The sequence below is a fragment of the Athene noctua genome, chromosome 1 (assembly GCF_965140245.1).
Source record: "Athene noctua chromosome 1, bAthNoc1.hap1.1, whole genome shotgun sequence".
Classification (NCBI taxonomy): domain Eukaryota; kingdom Metazoa; phylum Chordata; class Aves; order Strigiformes; family Strigidae; genus Athene; species Athene noctua.
This window is the reverse complement of record NC_134037.1, coordinates 64,402,346-64,427,334: the sequence shown is the minus strand read 5'-3', so window position 1 is coordinate 64,427,334 and position 24,989 is coordinate 64,402,346. Positions and strand designations below refer to the sequence as shown.

The 24,989-nt window shown below is 40.6% G+C and overlaps 1 protein-coding gene across 10 annotated transcripts in view; it reads right to left on the bottom strand.

Moving 5' to 3' along the window:
- The window catches only part of EYA4 (EYA transcriptional coactivator and phosphatase 4), a 158,539-nt gene extending 135,512 nt beyond the window's left edge, over nucleotides 1-23,027 (bottom strand). For all 10 annotated transcript variants that reach the window (XM_074896350.1, XM_074896349.1, XM_074896352.1 and 7 more), the window contains exons 1-2: nucleotides 22,893-23,027; nucleotides 4,041-4,142 (exon numbers count right to left, since the gene is read on the bottom strand). In XM_074896350.1, coding sequence (XP_074752451.1) covers nucleotides 4,041-4,073 — 33 coding nt within the window. In that variant the 5' untranslated portion in view covers nucleotides 4,074-4,142; nucleotides 22,893-23,027. The remainder of the gene's footprint in view (nucleotides 1-4,040; nucleotides 4,143-22,892) is intronic.
- Nucleotides 23,028-24,989: the final 1,962 nt, after the last annotated feature.

Genomic DNA, 24,989 nt, shown 5'->3' with positions numbered 1-24,989 from the left:
CTAATACAGATTGAACAGCAAATGATGTCTAGAACAAGATAAAATAATGTAAAACTTCGGTGGCGCCCAAGATCCTATGTTTGTTTGCTATACCAAGGCACAACTGAAGACTATTTACGTATTAAACATTTATCATTTTATTAACCATCTCCGAGAGTAGTCTTAAAAGACTTGTCTCCTAATTGCTAGATTCTTCATAAATAGAAGATCTGTAAAGTTTCCTCTCTCCCATTTCAAAATTAAACAGAAGAATTTTTAATATGCATCTTTTGAAAAATTATTTCTAGTTAGAATTTAGTAAAAATCCGCATATTATTTTGAACGATAGCTATAATAGTAATAAAAAATGAACGTGTTTACTTTTTTTTTTTTTTAGTGTGTATAAAATCTTTGGCAGTCACAGTTACTAAGACTACTTTTTTACCTAGCTACATCTGTCTGCATAAAACCAATTTATGTGGTTTTAAGTATTCTTTTACTTGGTAGCAGCCTGCACATGGTGACAGACATCACATCAGAATATAAAAAGGACCTTTTACATGTGCTACTATTTTGTTCGATTTCTTTCAGAATACTCATAAACAAATTTCCTTCCTATGCACAGTGTACAAGCATATTGTGCATCTGAATTGGGAAAGTAAAAGAGAGTGTGAGCTCTTTAGGACACACCTTACCCCCCCGGCCCCTGCAGAGGGTACAGTACCACTGATGAGCCCCAGCCCACTCCATGCCAGCTGCAGGAACTCCCTGGATCTCAAATGCACCTGACGGATCCCAGCTCTCCTCTGTGCAAGGTAGTAACTTGAATAATTTTCCTGCTGATCTTCAAAATATGGCTATTTACCTATGTGGCTGCATGCAAATACAGGAAAACCGAAGAATAATAAACTCCGCTCTGCTTCTGACTCTTTTGATCACCGTACGATCTAGATTAAGACTAGATTCCTCCACTTCTGCTGCATGGGACCGGGAGTGAGAAGGCAAAGAGAAGCAAGCACGAGAGATTTTTCATCACAGAGGCTCTATGCTATGAGAAGCAGGCAAGGAGACTGACTTCTGGTCAGTCGGTGCATAATGATTTATAATATAGCAGGAGCAAGGAATTTTCTACAAATAAAAATAGGGAAAATAAATAAATTAGTGACAGTGCAATAAATAGTGTATATATTGCATCTAATCAAGCGGATAGCTCAGAGAACACAGCAGCTGCTCAATTCAGTCAAATGCAATTCCTTAGAGGCTCAGAGAACAGGGGTGCACTTAGATTTCTGAAGCAGCACGTGGTCATGCAGTTACTGCTCTGAGACAAAAGTGGAACTTTATTTTTTATACAGCAACAGGGATGCTGCGGAACTGCTCATAACTATGATCCTATCAGTTTCACCTGACTGTGATATGCTTGAAGAACAGGAATCATAGAACCAATCATTTCTTATTAATCTATTTTAAAAGAAGAGTAAGCAACAAAAACTCAAGTTAAAACAACAGTAGGAATATCAGAATTATGAAGAAGACTGTCACAATAAAAGCTACACTACAGTCCATAATTCAGGAGGATGACGTACTTGCAGAAACTAGAATAATTTATTTTCTTTAAAATAAAACTTGAAAATTAGCTTTGTTAACTAACCCAAGTAAATGTGCCTGGCCTCCGTTCCCAAGGATGAAAAGTTCTGAACAGACTGACCAGGTAAATTAATTCAATAAAGGAATCTCTCTATTCGGAAAACTAAATTCCATCAAACACACTATCCAACAGCAAGTACCTTCTAAGCCATCTCGGTTGCAAAGACAGGCAGTTTTTCAAGTAACCAAGGACTAGAATATTCGGGGCAAGGTGCCAGCACAAGTTTGAGCACAGGTTTTGCATTCATGCTTATTCACACGATCTAATACGCTTCCAGCAGCAGCTAGATCCTTAGGCTCCTTGAATTTCCATGGTCTAAATCCTGCACACCTAGCTCCCAGAGAGGAATCCTGAAGCCGGAATGAAGTACCTAGACTACTTGAACATGTCAAGAACCAGAAAACCTGCATGATGAGCAGAAGCTGCCTAGAGCTAGCAAGTACAAAACACATAACCACTACAAAACACCAGGACAGTACAAGCAGAAGGGCTGTAGGATATACATCTGATACTTTCCTCAAGCTTAAACCATCGAAGCCTCGACTAGAGAACACCCCTTTCTACCTGGGATCTCCAGCCCACAGTCCTGTCCTGTAGCTTTTAAAGAACTAAGCCAGAAACATTTTCTTTTTTAAAACTTGGCTGTGAGAGGAGTTTAACTATGACATAATAGTGAAAAGGCTTTCGACGTGGAGAAATAAAGGTTCAGTTATCTGCTCTAGGCAGACCACAATTCCTTTTCCCAGGACAGTGCCCAACACCTTGGTGAGATCCTAGTCTGGGTGCACACCTGGATGAAGGCACTGATGAAAGGGGACTCTTCCCATCCATTACATTGAAGTTGTGCCACTGTTCAACAACGACCAGGAAGAATAAACTCGTGTCTTGAATCACAATTTTCTGTGACACTAACAACAGCGCAATGACAGCACATCCTATCTCCATATGCAACATGGCACAGATTTCACCTCAGTTCATACTCTGCAAGACTGTTCTCACATCTTAGCTTAAAGCTATGTAGTAACAATGAAAAATACTACAGTAATTAGACTACAATAAGGTAGTAAAATAGCTACTAAAGTATGCATTTATCAGGCATCCAGTGATGCAAAAACATTTTAACTACTATGAAAACACATTTCTGCACTAAACTGGCTTGTCTACTTCCTATTAATAACCATACTATATATGCTGCACAGAATAATTGTTTCACAGACTATGAGAGAACTTCTACTTAATCTTTTATGACCTTTATAAAACTTTATTAAATTATGAAGCCATGTAGCTTTTACATGCTCTAAAGTTTTGGTTGGGAACAGTTTAAATACATAAATACGTGCAGCTGTCCCAAGTAGTGCCACCATGGTGACTTCAGACACTGTTAAAACTTTCCAGTTCTGTACCATTTTAAATCAGTAATAAAACTCTAGGCCAAGATAGTCTCAGATAGGAGCTATCCAGTCAGGAGGAAAGTACTCCTTATTAAAGAAAATTACTGACATTTTAAAAATACATACAACTCTTAGTTCCTTGCACTTGTGTAAGCTATAAAAGTCTCTGCTATAAAAAAATATATTAAAACTAGTTTATTACATGGATAACCTCTTTCAGCATGTCAGAAATAGAAATACAAAATCCTCTTATTGATCTTTAGTACACTAAGCCCAAGCTGAGACTCGTGGGGATCATGGTACTTGCAAAATCTGCCAGTACTGTGACCACTAGAAATTAAGATGTTAAAACCAAAGTCAATACTTTGGATGACAAGCCCAGACAACTTTAAATTTGATAGGAGCATGCTGCCTCCTCAGAACTGCAGCCTGGTGGTAAGCAAGTCTGGAGACCACATCCTTAAAAGAAAGGAAAAATTAGAACAGAAAAAGAAAAAATGTCCACCCCATTTTCCCCAGCCATTTCATCAATGACAAGGGGAATCTCCCTCTGACCTGGAACAGAGAGACACACTGCCAGTTTTCACAATCCCCTTGAAATCCAAGACAGTCCTGAAACAATTCATGTCATCTGCCACAGTCTGAAATTTGTTTGCATTTTTGGTAACTCTTGCTTTGGCAAAATTGACAGACAACTATGGATATACATTTGAACAAGGCATACCACTGTGCAACTTTTTAATATTTTATCCTTCCAGTGTACCTTAATTATATCCATCAGCCCTCCAACGACTCTAGTTCTGCATAATCCTGTATAACTAATATAATCTTTTACCTTTCAACAGGTAAAAAAGATTAAAACCACTTATTTCATGTATGAGCTAAGAAAAGGTTTGGATCTAGAAGCTCGGAAAATTTTCCCAAATCTTACTATAATTCTCAAATCTGCAATAAAATCCCTTCAAACGCAACTTGAATAGAGTCCAATTTATTCCATTCAGTTTAGCAACATTTGTACTTACTGACTGATCACTGAGATCCTGAGAGTCTTCCATGGAGGTTATTCACCCTTCTTTTCCCCCACAAGTAGAAATTCTCTTCCTTTCAATTTACAGCTCAGTAGTCTAAATTAAAAAGAAGAGAAAAAAATAACATGTTAGTCTGTGGTCCTCCCTTCTAAGGCAAATCTGCAATAAACAAACAGTTCCCATTGACTTCTGTGAAGCCTAATTTCATGTAAAATGTTTCAACACCTCAAGTATTATTTTGGGAAGCTATCTTAAAATACACCAACAGAAACAGGAACACGCTTAAGTAATAATCCTTCAACTCCTGCAAGAAAAAGTATTTGTGAAAACAAACCAATTAAAAAGCTAAAATGTTTAATACAGGCAGCTGTTTAAGTAAACAACAAAATATAACCCTTGGGAGAACATATTAGAAAGACTATTATGGAATGTCGAACAAAACTGCTTAATACACACTTAATGATAACCTCTTAGTCATTAAGTGTCTGGCAGAAAAAGCTTATTATGCAATTATCAGCATGAAGTCCTCTCTCTCAGGTCCATTAAATTCCTTTAGGATTAAATAAAATACACAAAGTGGTTTATAACAAGCAGCTCCCTACAAAGTGCTAAATGACAGACATTACCTTAATTATTTGCTATGTCTATGCCTTCTCTCATAGGGTGAATCACTCTCATCAAATACTGAGATCTTCAATAGGAAAATTCTATTTCCTAAGAGTTCTCTGTAAGAATGGTAACCTTAATGATAAAGCCACACAATTATATTACAATCTCCATTCTCAGAAAAGATCCACTTCGGTGTTATGCAAATTTGTGCAATTTAGAACAAAACAAGTTCCAGGGATATCTCATATATGCAATAACCATAATATTATTAATCAAAGCTAGCGTTACATTTAAAAGAAAATAAAATATATAACAGTATGTAAACACATAAATTAAAGAACCCAAACAACCTGGATTTGTTTATCAGCAAGACACCCCAATAAACCATTACCTGGGACTATGCCCAATAACATAAACATATTATGGACCTTTGTTTTAAATTCTGACCAGCAAGCATTTATACCTCAGGCATAAATGTAATCGTTACTGACCTGAGATTAAGCAATGTATAACCCTTGGCACTTGCAGAACATTTGAAAGGAGACGGACCTATCAGCCAGTGCACCCACATAGTCCCACCCACCACCCTGCGTTGGCCTGTGAATACCTCCTCTCTTAGTCTGAAGCACCACTTACTTGCCATACCTCCATTTACTCCCCAAAATGTAACTTCCAAAATTTCCTTGTGTTTTGCATTAGATATTTCCTATAACATACACACATGCATGTTTACAGCCCCAGTTTACATTCTTTTGAGTCTCACCTGTTTTTTTCCTGCCACCAGATTACAGCCTCCTGTTTTCCTTCCCTCTTCTCTAAGTTTCAAAAATATATTCATTCACATTTCATTAATTTTTGCCATGATGTTACATAAGGAAAAGACCAATTGCAAGCAAATCATATTGGATGTATTTCATTTTAGCAGAAAGCTGAAAATAATTCCTGTTTTTCAAAATGGCTTCAGTCTCTTCTTGATTTCAGAAGGATCCAAAACATTGATGTCTTCACCCATGATGCCTTCACCAAAATAATAACCATCTCGCATGGATTTTTGGTCAATGTGGAGCCCACATCCTTTCCTAATCCTAAATCCTAACCAATCCTAAAGTTAACTTTAACTTACTTGTATTTGTCAAATGAAGAAAGGGGAATTAAAAGGCTTCTTTAAAACACACACTACTGGCAAATTTTAGAAAGGAGCCTACCAAGAACAATAGGTATTTTGAGAGAAAGCACATGGCTACAGGGCACTTTCTGGAGCAGCCCCTGCCAAAGGAAGCAATTCTGAACACAAGGGTGAATTTTCACAACCAATCCTAAAATATTCCATAAATAATTTAAACACAAAATCTGCTTTAAGTAAGAGTCTGAAGTGTGTGTATGTTAGTGCATTAGTAAGGTTACTTGTGGAAAGAAACAATCAAGCACTCAGTAGTAAAACAGAATATTTGGAACAATTTTTGGCTAGTTTCTAAGTTTACTGACTGAAAATTGGTACCTGGCTTGCATTCAAACATTAGATGCTCTAATTCTGCCTGTTGGTCACTGAAGGTGACAGATCCCTCATTTTATGTGTGAAACTCAACTATAACTCAATTACAGATCCATACCATAACAGACAGACCCATATTCACGTTTCTTTCCATACTGATCAGGGTCTTAACCAAAACACACTGATGTCACGTTTTTCCTTAAAAAATAAAATGTATCAGTATTTTAAAAACATCCTGACCATGTAAGTCCAACAGGAGTTTTACTATTAAGAACTGCCTATGACTCACCCACAATATCTGTGTTGTGTCCCAAAATTCAGGTGGATGTACCCACTGGAACACATCATTAAATATGCCACTTGTATTAGTCACCTTCTAAAAAAGACTGACCTTCACTTATTTTTTAACTTACTTTACTGAATTGCAAGGACAAAGACAAGCTTGTTTAATCTTTGCAGAAATACACAACGTGTTAAATATATCCTTTGCACAAACATGCTATACTATAATAGTTTCTAAGGCTCTGTTGTTCACACTGCCTCAAAATTTGAATACTCTTACTAGAAATTGAGCTTTTTAAAATAAAACTCAGAATTAATATTTTATCAGTATTCTACCTATCAACAGCTAAATCCTGCTACATTTTGAGCCCAGCTAAAGCAGCTGATTATAACCAACTGCTAACACAATGACTTCTATAACGGCAGTTATGCCAACTGCACTTAGACCAAATCCTTTAGGGTTTAGTTTTATAAATTTGTAAAAGAGGAGAAAAACCATTAGAGAAGTCAGTGACTTAAATAAGACCAACATTACTCCCTAATAAAGATATAAAATTAAAGGATAATAGTAACCTCGTGCTGTTTTATGAGGCAATAATCCAGTTACCAATTCAACCTTGTAGTTTATCCCATCAAGAGAACCAGATTAAAAACAGAGGGAGGGAGGGCACTCATATCCCTATTATATTGCAAATGTTTCTAACTGGGTTTAACTATTTTTAAAACTGTTGTTAAAAGTCTTAAACTCACAGACAAGCCAGAATGAAGAAAAATGCCTGTTTCTGCTCTTGATCTAGTCCTTGCAGATGTGGCTTTAAAACTGATGAAGTGTTTTATGCTCCCAGATAAAAATTTTACCTTTCTAAGAAATGTCTTAATTAGGAGGATTCCTGACTTTCCTCATCAACAATTGCATTTAAATCTAATTTTTTATTTATTTATTTTTATCTGGGGGAATAAAACACTTCATCAAATTTAAACTGCAACTTCCAGAACTCGACCATGAGGAGAAACATGTGTTTCCTCCCAGAGATACACCCATAAGTTAAAAAAAACCCCAACAAAACTATTTGAGGATCTGCTGCACACTGCTTTGTAAATAACTGAAAATGTAAGACAAGCAAGGACGTGGTCTCTCCCCTTGCAAAGATTTCTTCAGAAGATTAGGATTGCAACAAATAAACAACTGACTGAAGCAGTTTCATTTTCTATGGAATGTCTAATAAGATCCTGTGCTGCAACTTTCAGAAGCTCAAGAAAGAATGTAAAGCTTGGGGACCCACAGGTAAAAAACAGCCCTAAAGCACTTGAACTTTCCCAAGAGTATTTCAGAGGCTGCTTCAGGCCTTCTAGTCAGGCAGATGGAGAGACAGAGCTCCAAGAAGAATCCATCATCTGGAAGAGGAGTTTGGCCATCAGAAAAAAATTTTCCTCCCTTTCACTTCAACCCAAAAACTTAGGAATAAAGTCCTCCCTTGTTCAACTACAAGTTGGTCTTCTTAAATGAAATTATAGAGGAGTAGTCCTCAATTTCTACCACAACATTTTTTTCCACATTATAATCCCCTGGGGCACATTGTCACGTTCTTGTCATTCTTTTTCATCTGAAAAACATCTACTTCTGTTGAGGTTATATCATGGTGATAGTCTGTCAATATAGTACAGGAGCTGCAGGATCCCAAAGTTAGTATATCGGTTTTTACATTTTGAAATGTGTCAATAAGAAGCCTAGAGAATAAACAGAAAGGACGCTGCTGTGGTTAACACAATTAACTCATCACCACATAGAACAACTAATTTCTATCACGGCCACAGGTTGAGGGTCAAAATGTTAAGTGAGAAGTGGTCACAACTAGAGCAATGTCTCATTATCTAGTGCTCTACTTCAGAAACCTGTGATAGTAGGTACTTAGTGCTTGATAACTACAACTGAACATATGCAGGATGTGCAGCAGTAAGATGCCAACAAAAGAAGGCAGGTGCCAAGGTCTGAACACCCCCAGCCTCAGACAAGCTTCTGTCTGGTTTGCACCTTCACTGCAGAACATCTGAGGAGCTTGAAGCACATCTGAGGCGCTTGTGAAAGGTTATGCAAGGCAGGTAATGGGAAAATTAATTGCTCTAGAATCAGTGCAAGGAACTAGTGCATATGCACTGCAATCTCACTACATTAGATGATTTCATGCTATCTGTTTCCTGTGAAACTCGTTTTTTTGAAGGAACAGGAGAGAGGGTACTGGCAGTAATAAACAGGCACCACCTAACATTCAATTTTTTCTTACTTAGGAAAACATTCTTCCAGTTGTCAGCATGCATACCACTTGTAGTCTCATGTGAAAAAGATAAAACATAAGCTAAAAGAAAAGGAAACCAAATGCTGATTTATTAGAAGTTCAAGTTAGCCTGTATCTACAGTCCAAAACTGAATTTTGGACAGTAAAAACATACTGCTGTCTCAGTCCCTAATAGTATTATATTTGCAAAAGAAAGATCCACGCCCCAGATGAGGAATGAGGTTTTATGTGCTTTATAACGTAGATTTCTTCAAAACTCAAGTGAAACTATTAGCAGGCAAGTCAAAAAACAAAAAAAAACCCAACACTTTTAAAATAAGCAAAATTATAATCATAGGGCTTTCTAGAAACTGAAGATCACTATCTGTCCATGCTTTGGTAGAAAAAGAAGACATAAGCTTTCTTATGTTGTAAGGCAAAATGAAAACTCAGCTCTCAACATAATCTCAGAAAAACTATTGCATGATACATTTCTAACACATTTTAAACTAAATTATGTTTTTATATTTTTATTTTAATTAATTTTTAGCTTTGTTGGCTTTTATATTTTCTCTTACACAAGTGCTGTGTTTTCTTGAAAGGAGTGTCAACCCTAATAAAAACAATTCTTCTTTAGTGGAAAAAACAGTAAGAAACATTATGTATATCTAACATCAAGGGAGAGCAAATGACTATCAAATTTTAAATACCATAAACATAATAAACAGTAAAAAAACAGTCATCCTGACAGTATGACCTAGTCAGGGACATATACTGCTTTCCTGAGGGAAACTGACAGGTGGAAAGTATACAGAATTTTAACATTTTTTTTAGTTCTCAAAATTTTTCTTTTCACATTCCTTTTAATTAGAAGGATTCTTGCAGGAAGTAGAAGTGACCTGGGAATCTTGCATGTGTATTTAGGCTTAGCTGAGGTAACTGGTCTTCACCTCCTGATATCAAGGTGAGTGAAATGAGCCTCCTGAAAAACTTGTATTGCTTTGTAGAAACAAATCTTACTCTGCAGTCTAGAGAATTAAGGAAAATACGGAATGCCCATCCTTCCCTTCCTCCTCTTCTAGTCCTTTTTTTTCCCTCAGGCCCTCATCTCTGGAGGGTTAGATATGGCTCTCCTTGGATCAGTTTGCTTTCAGCGAACTTTTAGCTTGTTGAGGATGAGAATTTTACTCTTAGAGAAGTTTTGGAGCTTTCTGGAACCCTTTGTAACACATGCAGAACCCACTTTTCCATCTGTTAGTGACCTCCAAAATGTTAAGCTCCTTCCTTACCCAGAGCCCTTGTCCTGCAGCAGGGAGGGCAGCACGCTGCACCATCCCCAGTGCCCAGACTGTTTTAGCTCTGAGCATGTCCTGTGGCCCATGGTGGAGGGAAATCATCTTCCCTGGGATTTGTGTTCCGCTGGGCATCTGCCTATAGCAATCTGCATTTGTAGATGGATTGCTTAAATAGGGAAGATACATTAATACTTCTTTTGAATTATCAGAATTAGCCTAGGAGTTCACATAACTCCCACAACTCCACAGGTTTCTGAGCACAGATTAATTTCCTGCCTACTGCAACCAAGCACACTGTCCAGCTACTCAGTTACAGGGAAGGAATACGGGAGGAATTTCCAGGATACGCTGAAAAGCAAACAGACCCAGATGCTTTCTCTGTAGCCCTAGCTCTCACAGCAAATACATGGGTGACAGACAGCGAACCAGCCAGATGGAGGGGGCTGCCCCGGGGTATGCTCCAGGACCCGCTCAGCAGTCTCATCCCAGCATAGTATCCAGCATGGATGTACATAAGAGCATGCCTGTCTAAACTGAATATACAGTATAGATTGTAGTATGTATAGAAACCATGTTTCTGAAATGAGATGCTTTCAAGGTGCAATGTCAGATATTATTAGCACAAAAACCAAATTAGGAATTAAAAATAAAATCCTGGTATTCTATCATCAGGACGCTGATAACCCTGAGACTCAGATTCATGGAAGGTTTAGGGTCTCACTGTGATCCCTGCTGGAGATGAAAAAGTGTTTGCTCCTGGTAACACAGCTCAGGTATTTCCACATCTTGAGACAACAGAATTATCCATACTGGGTTATGACTTATGTTAAGAACAGGGAAGGGATCTTCAACACCCATCAAGCATTTACAGTTCTGTGCTCATTTAGTTTCCTTTTACCTGCTCTCTCCCCTGAAAAATGACACATCTGTAACCAGGACATAACTTGTTATTCCCATCTTCCTTTCTAAGCATGTGAATTCATGTCAGACATTAAATACGGCAATCAAAGTGGCCATGATTCATGCCACCAAACTGTAATACCCTGAAAACTTCTCAAAATTCAAGTCAAACAGTTGGTTTTCATGCCAGTCACTATATATTTGTTACACACAGTGTTGCAAATTCTGCATGGTCTTTGGTGAACACTTGCATAACTGTCAGTTTAGCACAGTTTGCTTCTTTGAACTGAATTTCCTGATGTGTGGTATTTGCAGACATTTTATTCAAGAAAAATTAAAATTATATTCTCACTCTGAATCGGGTACTTCTAACTTAGAAACAAGTCACCACCACAAAACCATTTGGTACCAGTCAAAAGCAGGCATCAAGACAAAAAAGTAGAGCAACACAGACCATGACACCTCTGCATCAGTTAGGTATGTAAAACAAGTAAGAAACATAAAGGATCTATGACAAAAAATGCAGAATTTACCACTCTTGCAAAACCGGGTACCAATTTTACAGGTACACAAATATGACTAAAACTGACTCCCCTACTCTTCCTACCACTCCCATCCCCTACCTGTGCAACAAATAAGAAGGATTAGCTTTAAGAATTTCAGAGTACAGAATTATACACTCAGCAAATCCTCCCTTATCCTAACATTGCACAATATGCCGTGAAATTGCTGAGATTGAAACCAGAGCTGCAAACCCACTGATGCTTGGGGGCTTCCCAACTGCGAGAGACCTCTTCACTCATGCTTAGATAAGGCATGCAGCTACACAGACCTCTTCTGAGACGTTCCAGAATAATCAAATACAGATTATTCCAGCCAGAAATAAATAAAACAAATGTAACACTGTTTCTGGCCTGGATTTGTAAACAAATCTAATCTAGAATCCCACTGTGTTCCCCTAAAAATAAAGGGAAATTGATTAGCAGAAATTTAAATGCACTGTTTTCAAATTCATGATTGATCAAACCCACACAATCCTTAACTAAAAGAAAGACGATTCCCAAGGGAAAAAAAAAAAAAAAAAGCAAAGATGCCAGTTAGAAGCATACTCTTTTAGAATTTTAATAAAAATTTAGTTTTATTTTCCTACTAGCTGCCCATTTCAATGTTTTGAACAACTAGATTTTGTTAGGGGGAAGGATTTTGGTTTTTAATACATGGCATATTTTGGTTAATTTTGGAGACATTTTCCCTTCTCTTTTTTGTAGAAAATAGCTGAAAACAAACCAAATAAAACATTTCAGTTCTTTATAAACAAGCCACTGAAAACAGAAAGAAAAAGGCTATGCTTGGTGAGACAGAATATTTAAAGAGACACTGTCAACTTGAAAATATTAATTATTTATTATTTTATCTCCCCAAAAGACACATCAAATTTACCTTTCACACATTAATAAAAAAAAAAAAAAATCACCTTGGGACACAGAAATAATATAAGGTAACAATAAAGGCTATTTCTAAAACAGAAGCCCTACTTACCATTTTACAATTTAGGAAAACCTGAAAATGAGCATATCCTCCAGGTAAAAACAAACAGCGGTTTTACAAGGCTGAATAAATTAACCCAAAGAATCCAATCACATGTTGAAATGAAAGCTGTGACAGCATAGTATCTATATAGCCTATTTGTTTTTTGAAGAGCATATTCAGCGGTATGTATATGCAATGATAGTTACTGAAGAAGATCAAATACTTGCTGAAATTCCTAGAAACACCCTGATGAAGGAGGAAGCTCACAGCTTGCCCTTCCTTTCCATCTGTCAGCTTCAATGCCCACTTTGCCGGCAACTGTCATTCCTGTTACTGCAAGTGTTTCGCATACGGTTCTTCAATGGAACATTTTGAAATGCCGGAAAGAAATATAAAAGTAAAGCCACTGCAAATAAACACGGGTACTTTGGTTCTGGTTTGGTAGCAACCTTTTTCTTAATTCAAGTTGACAGTAACCCCTAAATACTGCATTTGAGAAAAATGTTCCATTCTCAAAGAATTACTTAACAACGGGAAACAAAACATGAGAATGCAAAACTGTCCCAGAATAAGGAACTCCTGCTTGTGCCAGCACACAGCTCAGATGGCGTCTGATAGAATGGAAGACAATTATTACTTATCAAACCTAACACTCCTGCAATAAGGCCATCAACCTAATCTGAGATCGTCAGAACACAACTAATGAAAAGTAGCAAAATTCCTATGTGCCACCTTTGCCCAGCACAAAGAAAATGCTAAAACCCACATTAGAAGTGTTGTGTAGCCTTCATTTTTATGCTGCTGATCCTCACAAAAGCTGTCTGCACTCATTTTGGTTCCTGGCCCACCAACAGTCCCCACATTTAACTGGAATGCCGTGAAGTCCACAGAGCAGCTTGCCATCCCACAGCCGAGTCTCTCTTACTAAGAGCCAACACCAAGAGTGCAACACAATGTAATTATGAAAAACAGGTATTCCCAGATTTAAATGATAATAGCTGCTTTGACAATGGACCCTTTACCAGATTCCCCTTCCCCCATTTAGATATTTATTAGCTGTGATCAAACTATGCTACATTCTCCTTTGGTAAACTAAAACCTGCTTATCCCCTGGAAGACATGTTTTCCAGTCGTTTAATTACTCCTCTGGTCTTATATATGAAACTTCTCCAATTTTTCCAGCTTCCTTTTGAAAGCAAAAAGAGGGCTCAGCTTTTCAGTAGTAGCTGCACCCATACTATCTACACAGCTAATGTAACCTCTCTTACTCTGCCTAGTACTTTGTTTAAAATGCTACTCCTTTTTTTGGCTATGATACCATCCTGATCGCTTGCTATGGCCTCCAGTTGTTTTTTTAAATAAACCACTGACTTGTAGTGAAGCACATACTGTTTGCTTGCTCTCAGTTTGCTGAACAAGCCAGACTACTCTTAGCAATCTGCTCTCTTCATTATTTACCCTTCCCTCAGTCTTTATGCCTAGCCTTTATGCAGTAGCAGTACTGTAGGCATTACAGTCTGACGACAGAAGTACAAGAAAGTTTGTAAGAAGATCTCTTTTATTAGGTCAGCAACTGACCTAATCAAAGGTATTACTTCTTGTAGAATTTACTAATCTTTGTGTCACAGGTAAAATAATAAATAGTTTTTGATTTGAAGACTACAATGAAAAACTCTTTGTAATAGTGTCCTCTTCAAAGACTCGTTAACGAGTACTTTGGAAATCTATGTTTTAGTTTGCTCTTTAATCCATTTCATTTGTGTCAAGCTGATTTCGTATCCTTTAAGTTTATTAATCAAAAAGTCACGTCAACTCAAAACACTTACGGAACTTTATTACATCACTACTTTTATCTCTTAAAATCAAACTTGTACTCACATCAAAAACAATATCACGAGTTTGGCATGCTTGATTTTCATAAACCCATGATGTGGTATGGTATGCGTATTTCAGTGTTATATGGGAACAGCATAGAAAAGACATTTGGAACGTGATAGCATGTAAGTTAATACTTTGTGACAGTAGAGACTAATAAAAAATAGTTGCCATAAATTAAGCAGTTGTCCACAGTGACAGCTAAGCAATGGCCACTTTTGAGAAATTATTCCGCTTCTTTCCCCAGGAATAGTGGTAGAAGAATGCAGCCCATCATGAGTGCTGCAGCCCTCGGCAATGACATTCTTCTCATGCAGTTATGCCCTGGCTGTCCTCCATGAGCCCAGATTCTGGACAGCACTGCATGGACCTGGGAAAGTTCTATCATCTGGTATCATATCTGGACTCCTGACTTCCCCTGAAACCATCATAGCTGTCCCCTCCAGAGGTACAGTAACTTTCCCTGTTGTTTTAACCTGCACATATAACTGCAAATTATTTGCGGCACCTTTCGTTTTAGTTAAAAAACCCCACATCAACAAAACCTTTTGGTCGAAGATCAAGGGATCATTTTTGCAGACAATGTTTTCATTCTGAAAAATTCCACCTATCCCACAGACTTGACCCTGCACTTCAGTTAATAGAGGTGGCAGATTAGGTAACGGAGACTGTGGTTCCGCAGCTATTTCTGCAGCGCTGGTGCCAGGCTCGGCAGTGCGGGTGCTGCCACTCATTCCGACCTTTGCCTCGTGCCAGCACAGCTGTTTGTGAACCACAGCAAGGAACAGATCCAGCTTAAACGAGTGGCCAGCACAGGAGGGGTAAAGGGCTGCTTAAGAAGCACGGCCACCAAATGTGAAACCATAGCTTTCTTCTCTTCCATCCTCTGCCACGGAAAACAGAGGGATGTAGGAACTCCAGATTCGGTTGGTCACACACAGCAAGGAGTCACACACAGATTACTAGTATTACTGCTTATGCAAACCAGTATCCCTAGCAAACTATGTAAAAACAAAGCAAAATGATAGCCCTTTTCCTAAAGACCTTACAGTTGAACTGCTGCAGGCTTAATCCTGATCTGACAGCATCTCTTAAGATGCAGTCCTGATCTTGGACTTCCTTCAGTGCAGAGCTAAAGAAGACCCCAAAAATCTGGGTAGTTTCATAACTATCAGCAAGTACCTCCTTCAATTTGATTTGTCTTAAGCCAAAAATCTGACTACTCAGCTAGCCCCTGGAGAAATTAGACTACAGTCTAGTCAGAAAGTTGGAAAACAAGCTGAATCATAGTTAAATAGCTACCAGAAATGACTAGGAAACACATGAGCTGGCCATTTTAGCCGAAAGACCTCTTATTGCAGGTGACTCCCAGCCATACTGCTGCACAGTGAGCTCAGCACTCAGACGGTGCTTTGAACAGAAAAATTGCTTCTCTGAGGGAGCAATCAACTGAACCAAATTAATACGAACATTACACCATCTCCCTCTATCACACCAGATTAGAATAAACATAAAAATAGTGGCTGAGTGGAAAAGTACTTTAATCTTTCCACTTGAGAAACCTACCACAGTTCCAAATCTTGCCTTGGGGCAACCTGGAAATTTTATTTGGGAGACCCTTTCCCAGAATATAATTATTCCATTTGTAAAACCTCTACACCATTTGGCCCTATTAGTTTCCCGGTCCTTAGTTCTCCGCATTAAGACGACCAGAACAGGAATGTTAGGCCAAGTTTGAGTTGCATTGCTAGAACTTGGCAGAGGAAATGCGCATAATCTGCCTGAGCTGTGCCTGGTTTTGTGAAACCATGTCTACACTGGGACACTCGGGAGAGCTGCAAGAAAGACCTCACATATAGCGTGATGTCACAACGCATAAACCAGAGTGTACAGAGGTTGATTTAGCTGCTCTCACTTGGGAGTAAGTGAACTTAATTTTCTGTGATTCTCTGGGAATATACTACAATAAATAAAAAGGCATATCCAGGTGGGATTTAACATGGTAAACAGACTTCACACCTTTCATTGAATAGGCTTGGCATTCACAAAACGTCCCTGAGTAAACACAACCTGACTATTCACTTCTATGAGCAAAAAAGTTGCCTGAAAGGAATTAAAAGAATACAGTCAGTTAACAATATTTCTAACTGCATCATTTTCAGGAATAGAATTACCATAAAAGACATCTCTGTTGTCATTTATAAAATGCTGTAAAAAATAAAAATATGTATTCTAACATAGGAGTATGAAAATGTCTTAAAATGGAAGAAAACTTGAATATATGATTTGGACATTTATACTTAACACTCCTCTATTTTTATTAGGTATTGCAGGATCACTCACTACTCTGTGCCTGTGATCTCACACATTCAAAGTATACTACAATACACCTCCCCCAAAAAACAGACTGCACTAAGAATAGAGGACTAGATACTCATCTGGCATAATGTGAGACCACTTCAGTAATTTCGACATTCCTACTCCACTTTGCAACAGCTAAGGATCTGGCACAAAACATCAAGTTAAGTTTCCAATTACCTCATGCACCAGCATTGATTTCAATAGTTATATACACATAGTCATAGAGGAGAATTATTTGAAAAGCTGCAAAGTCAGCTCTGTATTTCTTTTAATTTGTGGTCTAAATCAGACACTTTATGGTATTTTAATGGAGGTTTCTGTGGTTTAATTATATATGTGTCAAGAGCAGAATAGTTACTTGCTGCATCTACCCAATTAAAAAAAAAGGCAGCAGTAATTCTTTACACTCCTGACAATGTAAACTTATCACAATAGTTTAAAAAGGGTTATTAGAAATAAAATATCTTTTCGGTCTTTTAAAGTCAACTGTTCTACCTATCGAAGCCCCAGGCTTTACAATATACATTAAAAGCTTTCTGCTTTACTTATATATATTAGGTGACATTTTAGAGCTTGCTGCACAGAAATCAGATTTTTATGAAATAATTTTTTGACTACTCCATACTTCTGCGTTGCAATATTACTGTCACAATAGTAATAAATTTTAATGTTGTCAAAAAATCTAGTGCATATTAACTTAAATACATAATTAAGAAGTCCTCACCTATATGAAAATTAGTCTTCCGTATGTGAATATTTTGCAGGTTGTCTTGGGAGGTCTTTTTGCAATTTGCTGCTCCAAATTAGTCAAATTGTATAGTCTAGACACAATAGGAGGCAACACGGGTGTAAAGACACAGTATTCAGTCAGTCCAGACAGACTGAGTTCTTCAGAGACAGCACTTAAATTACATCCAATTAAAACAGCTCTACGCAGTCCTGCAACATTATTTGCCACACTCTACTTCTATGGACAGCTGCTTAATGAAAAATCACCATAATTTTATTTATTTTTTCAATTCTAGGAAAAGGACACAGACCTCCAAAGGAATTTAGGCACAGAAGACCTCCAAAATCCTTCTTTCAAATCCATGATAACTGCAGTCTAAATCAAAGTTTAGTAGTGTCTAGTACCTGAGCCTAGTACCTTAAGATCAAATATATACTAGTCTCACTGGCATCTGGACCTCTGACAGTTCTGAAGATAATCACTCCTCATTATAATCTTCCCTCATCATGAAGAAACTTTAAACAAATTGAAAATAAAATGCTTAAACTTTAGTATTCCTCAGACAGCCACTAGCATATGACATTTTGCTCAAAAGTCTGACAACTAGCCTATCTACAGCCCTGTGAGTGAGACTGCCCAGTGATGCATTTTGATATAGGATAATCAATCATCAAAGTAATTTCACTGTTTAACATTAAAGCAAAAGGTAGGCCAGCTATTCAACACATTTCTCAGGCTTAGAGACAAGAAGAAGAATTTGCTTAAAAATAGTTTTCACCAAGGTCCAGTATTACAGGCATCCCAAAAGGAATCCTTCTGGCAGCATTACAACCTACAATGTGGACTAAAACTGTATGTTTTATTACCTTTTCAAATAAATTCTATTCTTTACTTGACAGATAAACACTCTTCATATCTGAGCTTTCGCACTGCAAAGTGCATCCAAGTTCCTTTAAGCACTTCTGATTTAATGACAGATTTAATAATATTGCAACACAGAAGTAAGGAGTGGCCAAACAATTATTTCATAAAAATCTGATTTCGATACAGCAATCTCTAAAATGTCACCTAATATATATAAGTAAAGCAGAAAGTTTTTAATGTATATTGTAAAGCCTGGGGCTTCAATAGGTAGAAAAGTTGACTTTAAAAAAACAAAAAAGATAACTTATTTCTAATAATCCTTTTTAATTAATTTTAAAAAGAGTAGCAGTTTATGCCTTCACTAGAACCATGCCCTGAAATCTCAGGGGTGATTAAAGGGCCATGCCAAAGCTGAAAGGTTTCAAATATCAAACTATACTATTATGTCAGGGCCGGCAAGATCAATTAGCACTTTTCAATGACAGAAAAGGTTAAGTTGGACACACATTTACACAATATTTAAATTCAAAATAGAAAAACAGCACATAAGTTAATACCACATATTAAAAGTTTACTTATAAAGCTCTCAATCGATGACCAAATACCAAAAATCTTTTTCCACTTGCACAACATAAATACTGCTTTTCTAACGCAAAATGGCAAGAAGATTATAGATATGTTAGGTAGTAGAAATAACACTGGATTCTCAAGTGCAAAGTAGAGACCAAAGACCTCTGAGTGTTTCTGCTATCAGATTTGGTTTATTGCTGAACTTTCAAAAACTTAAAACATACTTGATCAACTTGACCTAAGTCTGTTAGTCTGATGCCCCTGTGTTTGCATCCTTCTTGCAAACCCTGACAATACTAAAAATGAACGATAACGAGCAAACAAACCTATTCCCATGTTCAACTATAAGAAAAATAGAAAACCACCATAAAACAAAAAACCCACAAATTAAAACCACTAATCTGCAAATTAATTCATTTTAAATGTGGAAGAAGCAACTGTACACCTTCTGCAATTAAAAGCCATCCAGAAACATACACACCAGGAAGCAAGGGAACTTACGTTTCAGTTCTTAGTATCAGAAGAATACTCCCTGGAAGTACAGGTATGTTAGAAGTTAATTCGATACCTGTTAATACAAGTGTTGCTGCAGTAAACATAGCATGAACAAAGTACTAGGTTATGATATCAAATAAAGTCAGTATAAAATCACAATAAAATGCTGAAGATTAAGAAAACCTAAAGAAAAAGCACACTGTGTTGAAATCAGTGATTTAGGTTATAAAGGCATTATTTTGAGTATAAGCAAAGCAAGATTACTTTTGTTCAATGATATATTTCAGAACGTCTTTTTTCTTTTTTCTTTTTTTTTCTTTTTTTTTTTTTTTTTTTAAGCCCACTTCTCTATTTATTTCTTCAAGGAGTGATTTGAAATATTTACTACCAGACAGTACCTAATTTTAGGTTTTAAGTGCTTTAACAGCTCTATGAAATATGATCAGCAGCTGCAATATAGAAGTATGCTGAATAAACTCTCCTTATAAAAAGGGAGACCTGTTTTACCCTGAGTTCATAAAGTCCCTACTTTCAAGAAAGAAAAAGATAACACAGAAAAAAAATGAGTAGTTGTGTCCCAGAACGTTTGACAGAAATTCCAGGAATTTCTTTCTTCTTTCTGAATTAACTTTCATATTTAATAGAGGGAAAACTACTTTAAATTTTAACAGTGGGAGATTGCATTGAATGTCGTGCAGTACCACCAGGTCATCAAGGAAACAGACAGGTACCTTTCCCATACCAAATGCCAGTGTTTAACACTGATTAATTCTAGGACTGCAAGGTAAAAGTTGCTTAAAGTTTAAAGAGTAGCTCTCAAAGCTTGCATCAGAGGCTAAAAATATGCAACAGGATACTATCTATAGCTGTATTTCTAGTTGCCTTGTTTGAAACATTTTAACTGGGAACCCAGCGGTTATCTGCTCATTAAATTCCTTGTTTAGAATTTCTCTATCCCATTGGTGTTATCCACACAGCAGAATAAATTTCTATTGCAAAGTGTTGTGATGCCATTGACAAATACAAATACAGCAAGAGTAACCTCCAACTAAATTTATTAGCAGTACAAGCATATACACAGAACAATTTATAACTGCATATGAGTTATCTGAACATAGATACATAAAAAATTAGTCAACATGCTCCTCTTCCGTTTTTACTAAATTTGACTGAGGAATATTTGGTAACATAAATATCAGCATTTTCTAAAGAAAGCTAGAAGAGCTGTTTCAGACGTAGCCCAGCTAATGCTAATGTCAAACATACAGGAAGAATCACAGAGAAGAGAGAGAAATGACAATCTCTATTTCCACTTCACCCACAATATGATACATATTGTAGGTTTGTAAACATTTGTTGTTCGGCAGCATTTTCAGAAATACGAGGAGAACGAGAGAAGCCCTCAGTATTTTTACGAAACCGCTCTTTTGAGTGTTAAGGAAATGAAACAATGATATAACCTGAGCTTTAATGCAAGTACGCTCTTCAAATAACAAATAAACACTGAGGTCAGGCCAAAAGAAAAATATTTACCACGCAGAAATGATGCTTGCTTTGTATACTTTACTCTAAACTGTCGATTAGTTTATCTTAGATACACTTTCTAGTCTCAGCAAGTGAAACACGTAAGACAAAACCGACAAAACTGAAAATACTGGTTTCTTACTGTTCTAGCATGACTTCATGCTTAAACTCGGATCGGCCAAGGCGCTCCCTTGTCTGGTACGGCGTGCCTCCCAGGATTTTTGTAAATACCAGCTATTTCACATCGCCGCTCGCGAGATAAACGCACGCACACCTCCGTGCGCTCCGCTTTAAATCCTGCCCGCGGGATAACGGGAAGGCAGCGCCGTACCGACTTGGCGCTCAGCGGCGGTTTCATAAACGTAAATGAAACTTTAGATGCCAATTACTGATTGGCAGCGGCGCTGCCGTGGGCTCCCGCTCTCGCTGCTCGGTGGCAAGCGCCGCGGGGCCGCTCCCCCGCGGGTGGATGCCGGGCGGCGGCCCCGGGGCACCCCCCGCCGCCCGGGCAGGGCGCGGAGCCCCCGCGGCGCGGGGAGAACCGCCGCCGGAGCCGTGTGAAACCCAGCCGGCGGTTTTCCGCGGGTATCTGATTTTGGAAGTGTCTGTAATGACAGCCGGAGAGGCAAATTAATGGCCAACAGCCCACTGGGTTTGGACACGGAGAATCCTGTTACCTCCTCGCGGATCAAGTACGCGCACACACACACACAGACACAGACACACACACACACACACAGAGGCTTCCCCACGTGGAAACGCTTTCAAACCAAAACACGAGACCCCGCACCGCCGCCGGCGGGAAGGGCGGCGGGACCCCCGCGCCGGGGCTTTCCTGGGCCGCCGTGCTCCGGCGCAGCGGGCACCCGCGCCGGGGGCAGGGGGCGAGCTGGGACAACCCGAAAACGCACCGTTTGGTCTTTAAACCGCAAGAAAACCAAGCCGGGGCGGGGGAGGGGGAGGGCAGGAGGGATCCCTCGGGGAGAGGAAACGGCGAGGAACAAAAAACAACGGGCAGCTCTGCCCTCACTCCCCTCGGACCGCGGGAAAAGCGGCTGCCGGAGCCCCAGCAGCGGCCGCCGGGCGGGGGGCAGCGTCCCCCGTCCCCCGTCCCCCCCCCGCCACCGCGGGCAGGCGGGCTCGGGAGACCCCCGAGCGCTGCCGGCGGCTGGGGGCTGGGGCAGAGCCGGGGCCTGAGGGCGGCCGGAGGAACCGACCATCCTCTGTGCCGCCGCCTGTGCCTGCGGGTCCCGGCCGAGCTGCCTCACCCCCCGCGCTGCCCAGACCCGACCCTCGCTGGCGGAAACGGGCGCTTGGGGAAGGGGCTCGCTACTCTCCATGAGTGTTTTCACGCCGCTCTGGGCGGAGGGGCTCCCCCCCGCCGCCGCCGAAAAACTCGTTTCCTCCTAGCCTCCGGTCGTGCCGCCGCCGGCCCCGGCCCCGGCCCTCCCAGGCGCGGCGGGGCGGCAGGGACGACCAGGCGGCCGGCAGAGCCCTCCCGCATCCCCCCCGGCCGCTGGCGGGACGCAGCCCGGGCCCCCCATTTCCGCCGCTACGGGGGTGGGCGGGAGGCGCAAGCGGGGAACAATGCGAAGGCAGCCGGCACGGCTTGCGCCCGGCTCGGGGCTTACCCCACCAGCCGCGGCCACAGCCAGGGGTGAGGGCAGAACGGCCCGGGCAGTCACCTGAAGAGAGGCGCAAAGTCCGGCTGGACTGGCAAAAAGTCACCCGTCCGCACCGGAGACCAGGTTTTTTTGCAACTAAACTCGCGTGGGACCGGGGGCGAACGCCCGACTCTGCCCCGAGATGGACGGCTCCGCTACTCGTTCCCACCACGTTTGTTTTACAGCAACTTTTTTTTTTTTTTTTTTTTTTTTGTCATCCGACCAACATGAAAACAATGCTAAATAAACCCTAAAGGCAAGCACACGCACACACCCACCTCCACGGACACATGCACATGCGACAGGGAGCCGGTTTCCCCCACCTCTGAGTAGAAGGGGTGGGAGGGAGCCTCGGGGACTGGGAAGTCAGAGAGACACTCACCTTCTCGCTGCCGGGATATGCCGCTACCTTTATTTTAGGGTTGCTCCTTATTTATTTATTCTCGTCCCTTCTCCGAGCCGAGGTTCCCCTTTTGCACCGTTCCTCTGGCAAAAACAGGACATCCCCTCTACAAGTCCCCCCCCACTTTCTCCACACACAAATAAAGCGCAACTCGGAGCAAAACGGGAGGGGAGACTCGGGGCTGGGGGGCGGGGGGGGGGGGGGGGGGGGAATCGGGGGGGGGGTAGCTGGAGGAGGAGGAGTAGGCGGCTGGTACGGGAGAAGCCAAACACTCCTCGCAGATCAGCGAGTGCAACTAGTTACCTCCTCACGCACAGGCACGTAGAGTTTCCCTGGCATGGGACGGGACTTCACTAAGAAAAGGTCCCCAAAAGGTGGCCCCGGGAGCGGGGAGGTAAGGGCCGAGGACCGCGGCCCCGGGGGCGACGTTTTGCACTTGTGCCGGGAGGGGCGGCCGGGGCTCGCCCTTTGCTGGCCCCTGCTCGGCGCCGGAGCCCCCGCTGCCCCCCGAGCCCCGCTGCCCCCCGCTGCCGCCGCGCAGCCGCCTCCCCGGGACGCCCCGGACGGCCGCCGCCGCCCCCCGCCCTCACGCACTCCCCCCGCACCCCTGCCCGCCGCCCGCCCGTCCCGCTGTCCCCGGCCTCGCAGCCCGAGGCCTGGACCCTTCCCCTTCGCTACTCCCTGGCAGCTGCAGGGAGCAGTGGTGGGCGCAGAGGAGAGGGCCCCGGAGGGCATGGGTGGCAAACCAGGCAGCGGCCGACCAACTCATCCACTCGAGTACCAACGTCCGCACTTCACCTTTTCCCTTTTGTTTCTTCTACAATAAACCCCCACCGTAAAGTAACCCTGACTTGCTGGAAAGGTTGGGAATATATGAATGATCAAGTATGATCAAGCGCCACATGACAGAACCTATCATTGCGCCTTTTATAGGATGCGTTTGTCCCCTTCTTCTCGAGCAGGTTAGCGTGGATGGTGACAAAGTCCTTTCTGCTTTGAAACGGAACGCTCTTTTTCTGCTGGAAATTCAGCAGCTCTGTTTGGTCATCTTTTCTATCTAGTGCAGGGAAGTAGAAGAAAATCCTTAATTGCTTAGTCATATTTCATACTCTTATCCTTCACCTTGTATTATCTCCTGAGTATTATCTCACTGAGTGTATTGGGTGCCTCATGTTCAACCAGCTGCATCACTCTCTCTCTCTCTCAGGTTAACTTCACTCTCCAAAGAGTGTAAGTCAAAAATTCAAAAGAAGAAGCAAAAGTTAGGCCCTACGGCTGGAGAGGGTTGTGGGAGAAAAGGCTTGCTTTTCAGAAGTACTGAATGTCAGAAAATTTTGAGGTCAGCAAGTCACATGAAATGAAGGAAAAAAAGTACAAATCTGTGAAGATTCTTTCCTACCTGCCTTCTGTTTGCTTACTTTGCATCTGGTGATACTATTTAAAGCGTAACTTTACTCAAGCTGTCTGCCTTTGAATTTCATAATTTGCATTCAGTGAATTGTACTAACATGGTCATCTTTCTCCTAAATAATTTCAGACTTAAGATGACTAAATCTTCATGAAAACAAGTCTATAAAAACCTTGCATTTGCTGTCTTGGGAGAGTCGCCACTCAGAAAGAGAACAGACTTGGAAAACTCTTTTGACCTACACAAATACAGCTAGAAAAACATTTAAACTAAAACAGCCCCCAAAAGCCAGCCTTCAAATTGACATAGTGTAGGACAAGCCAGAAATATGAAGTGAATTTTGAAACTGAGAGTTTAGAGAGTAACTGGCAGGGGGGAAAACTCAGGTTTGCAGGAATAATTGCGATTGACAACCCTGCTGCAGAGTAACAGTCCTGACTAACGCCAGCCCCCATCTTGCTAACAGGCTCCTTCTGTAGGGAAATGTGCTAACAACCCCTTCCTTTCGAGAGGACTTTTGTTAACGGCAGCGATCTAAGGTGAGATACTTGAACACGATAATGAAGGTTCTCTGAAGTCTGGTTTCCTTCCACTTCAATGAAGCAAATTCCCATTATGGGCAACAGTCCCCTAGTAATATGGGTTGTTTTAATAGACATATCACTTTA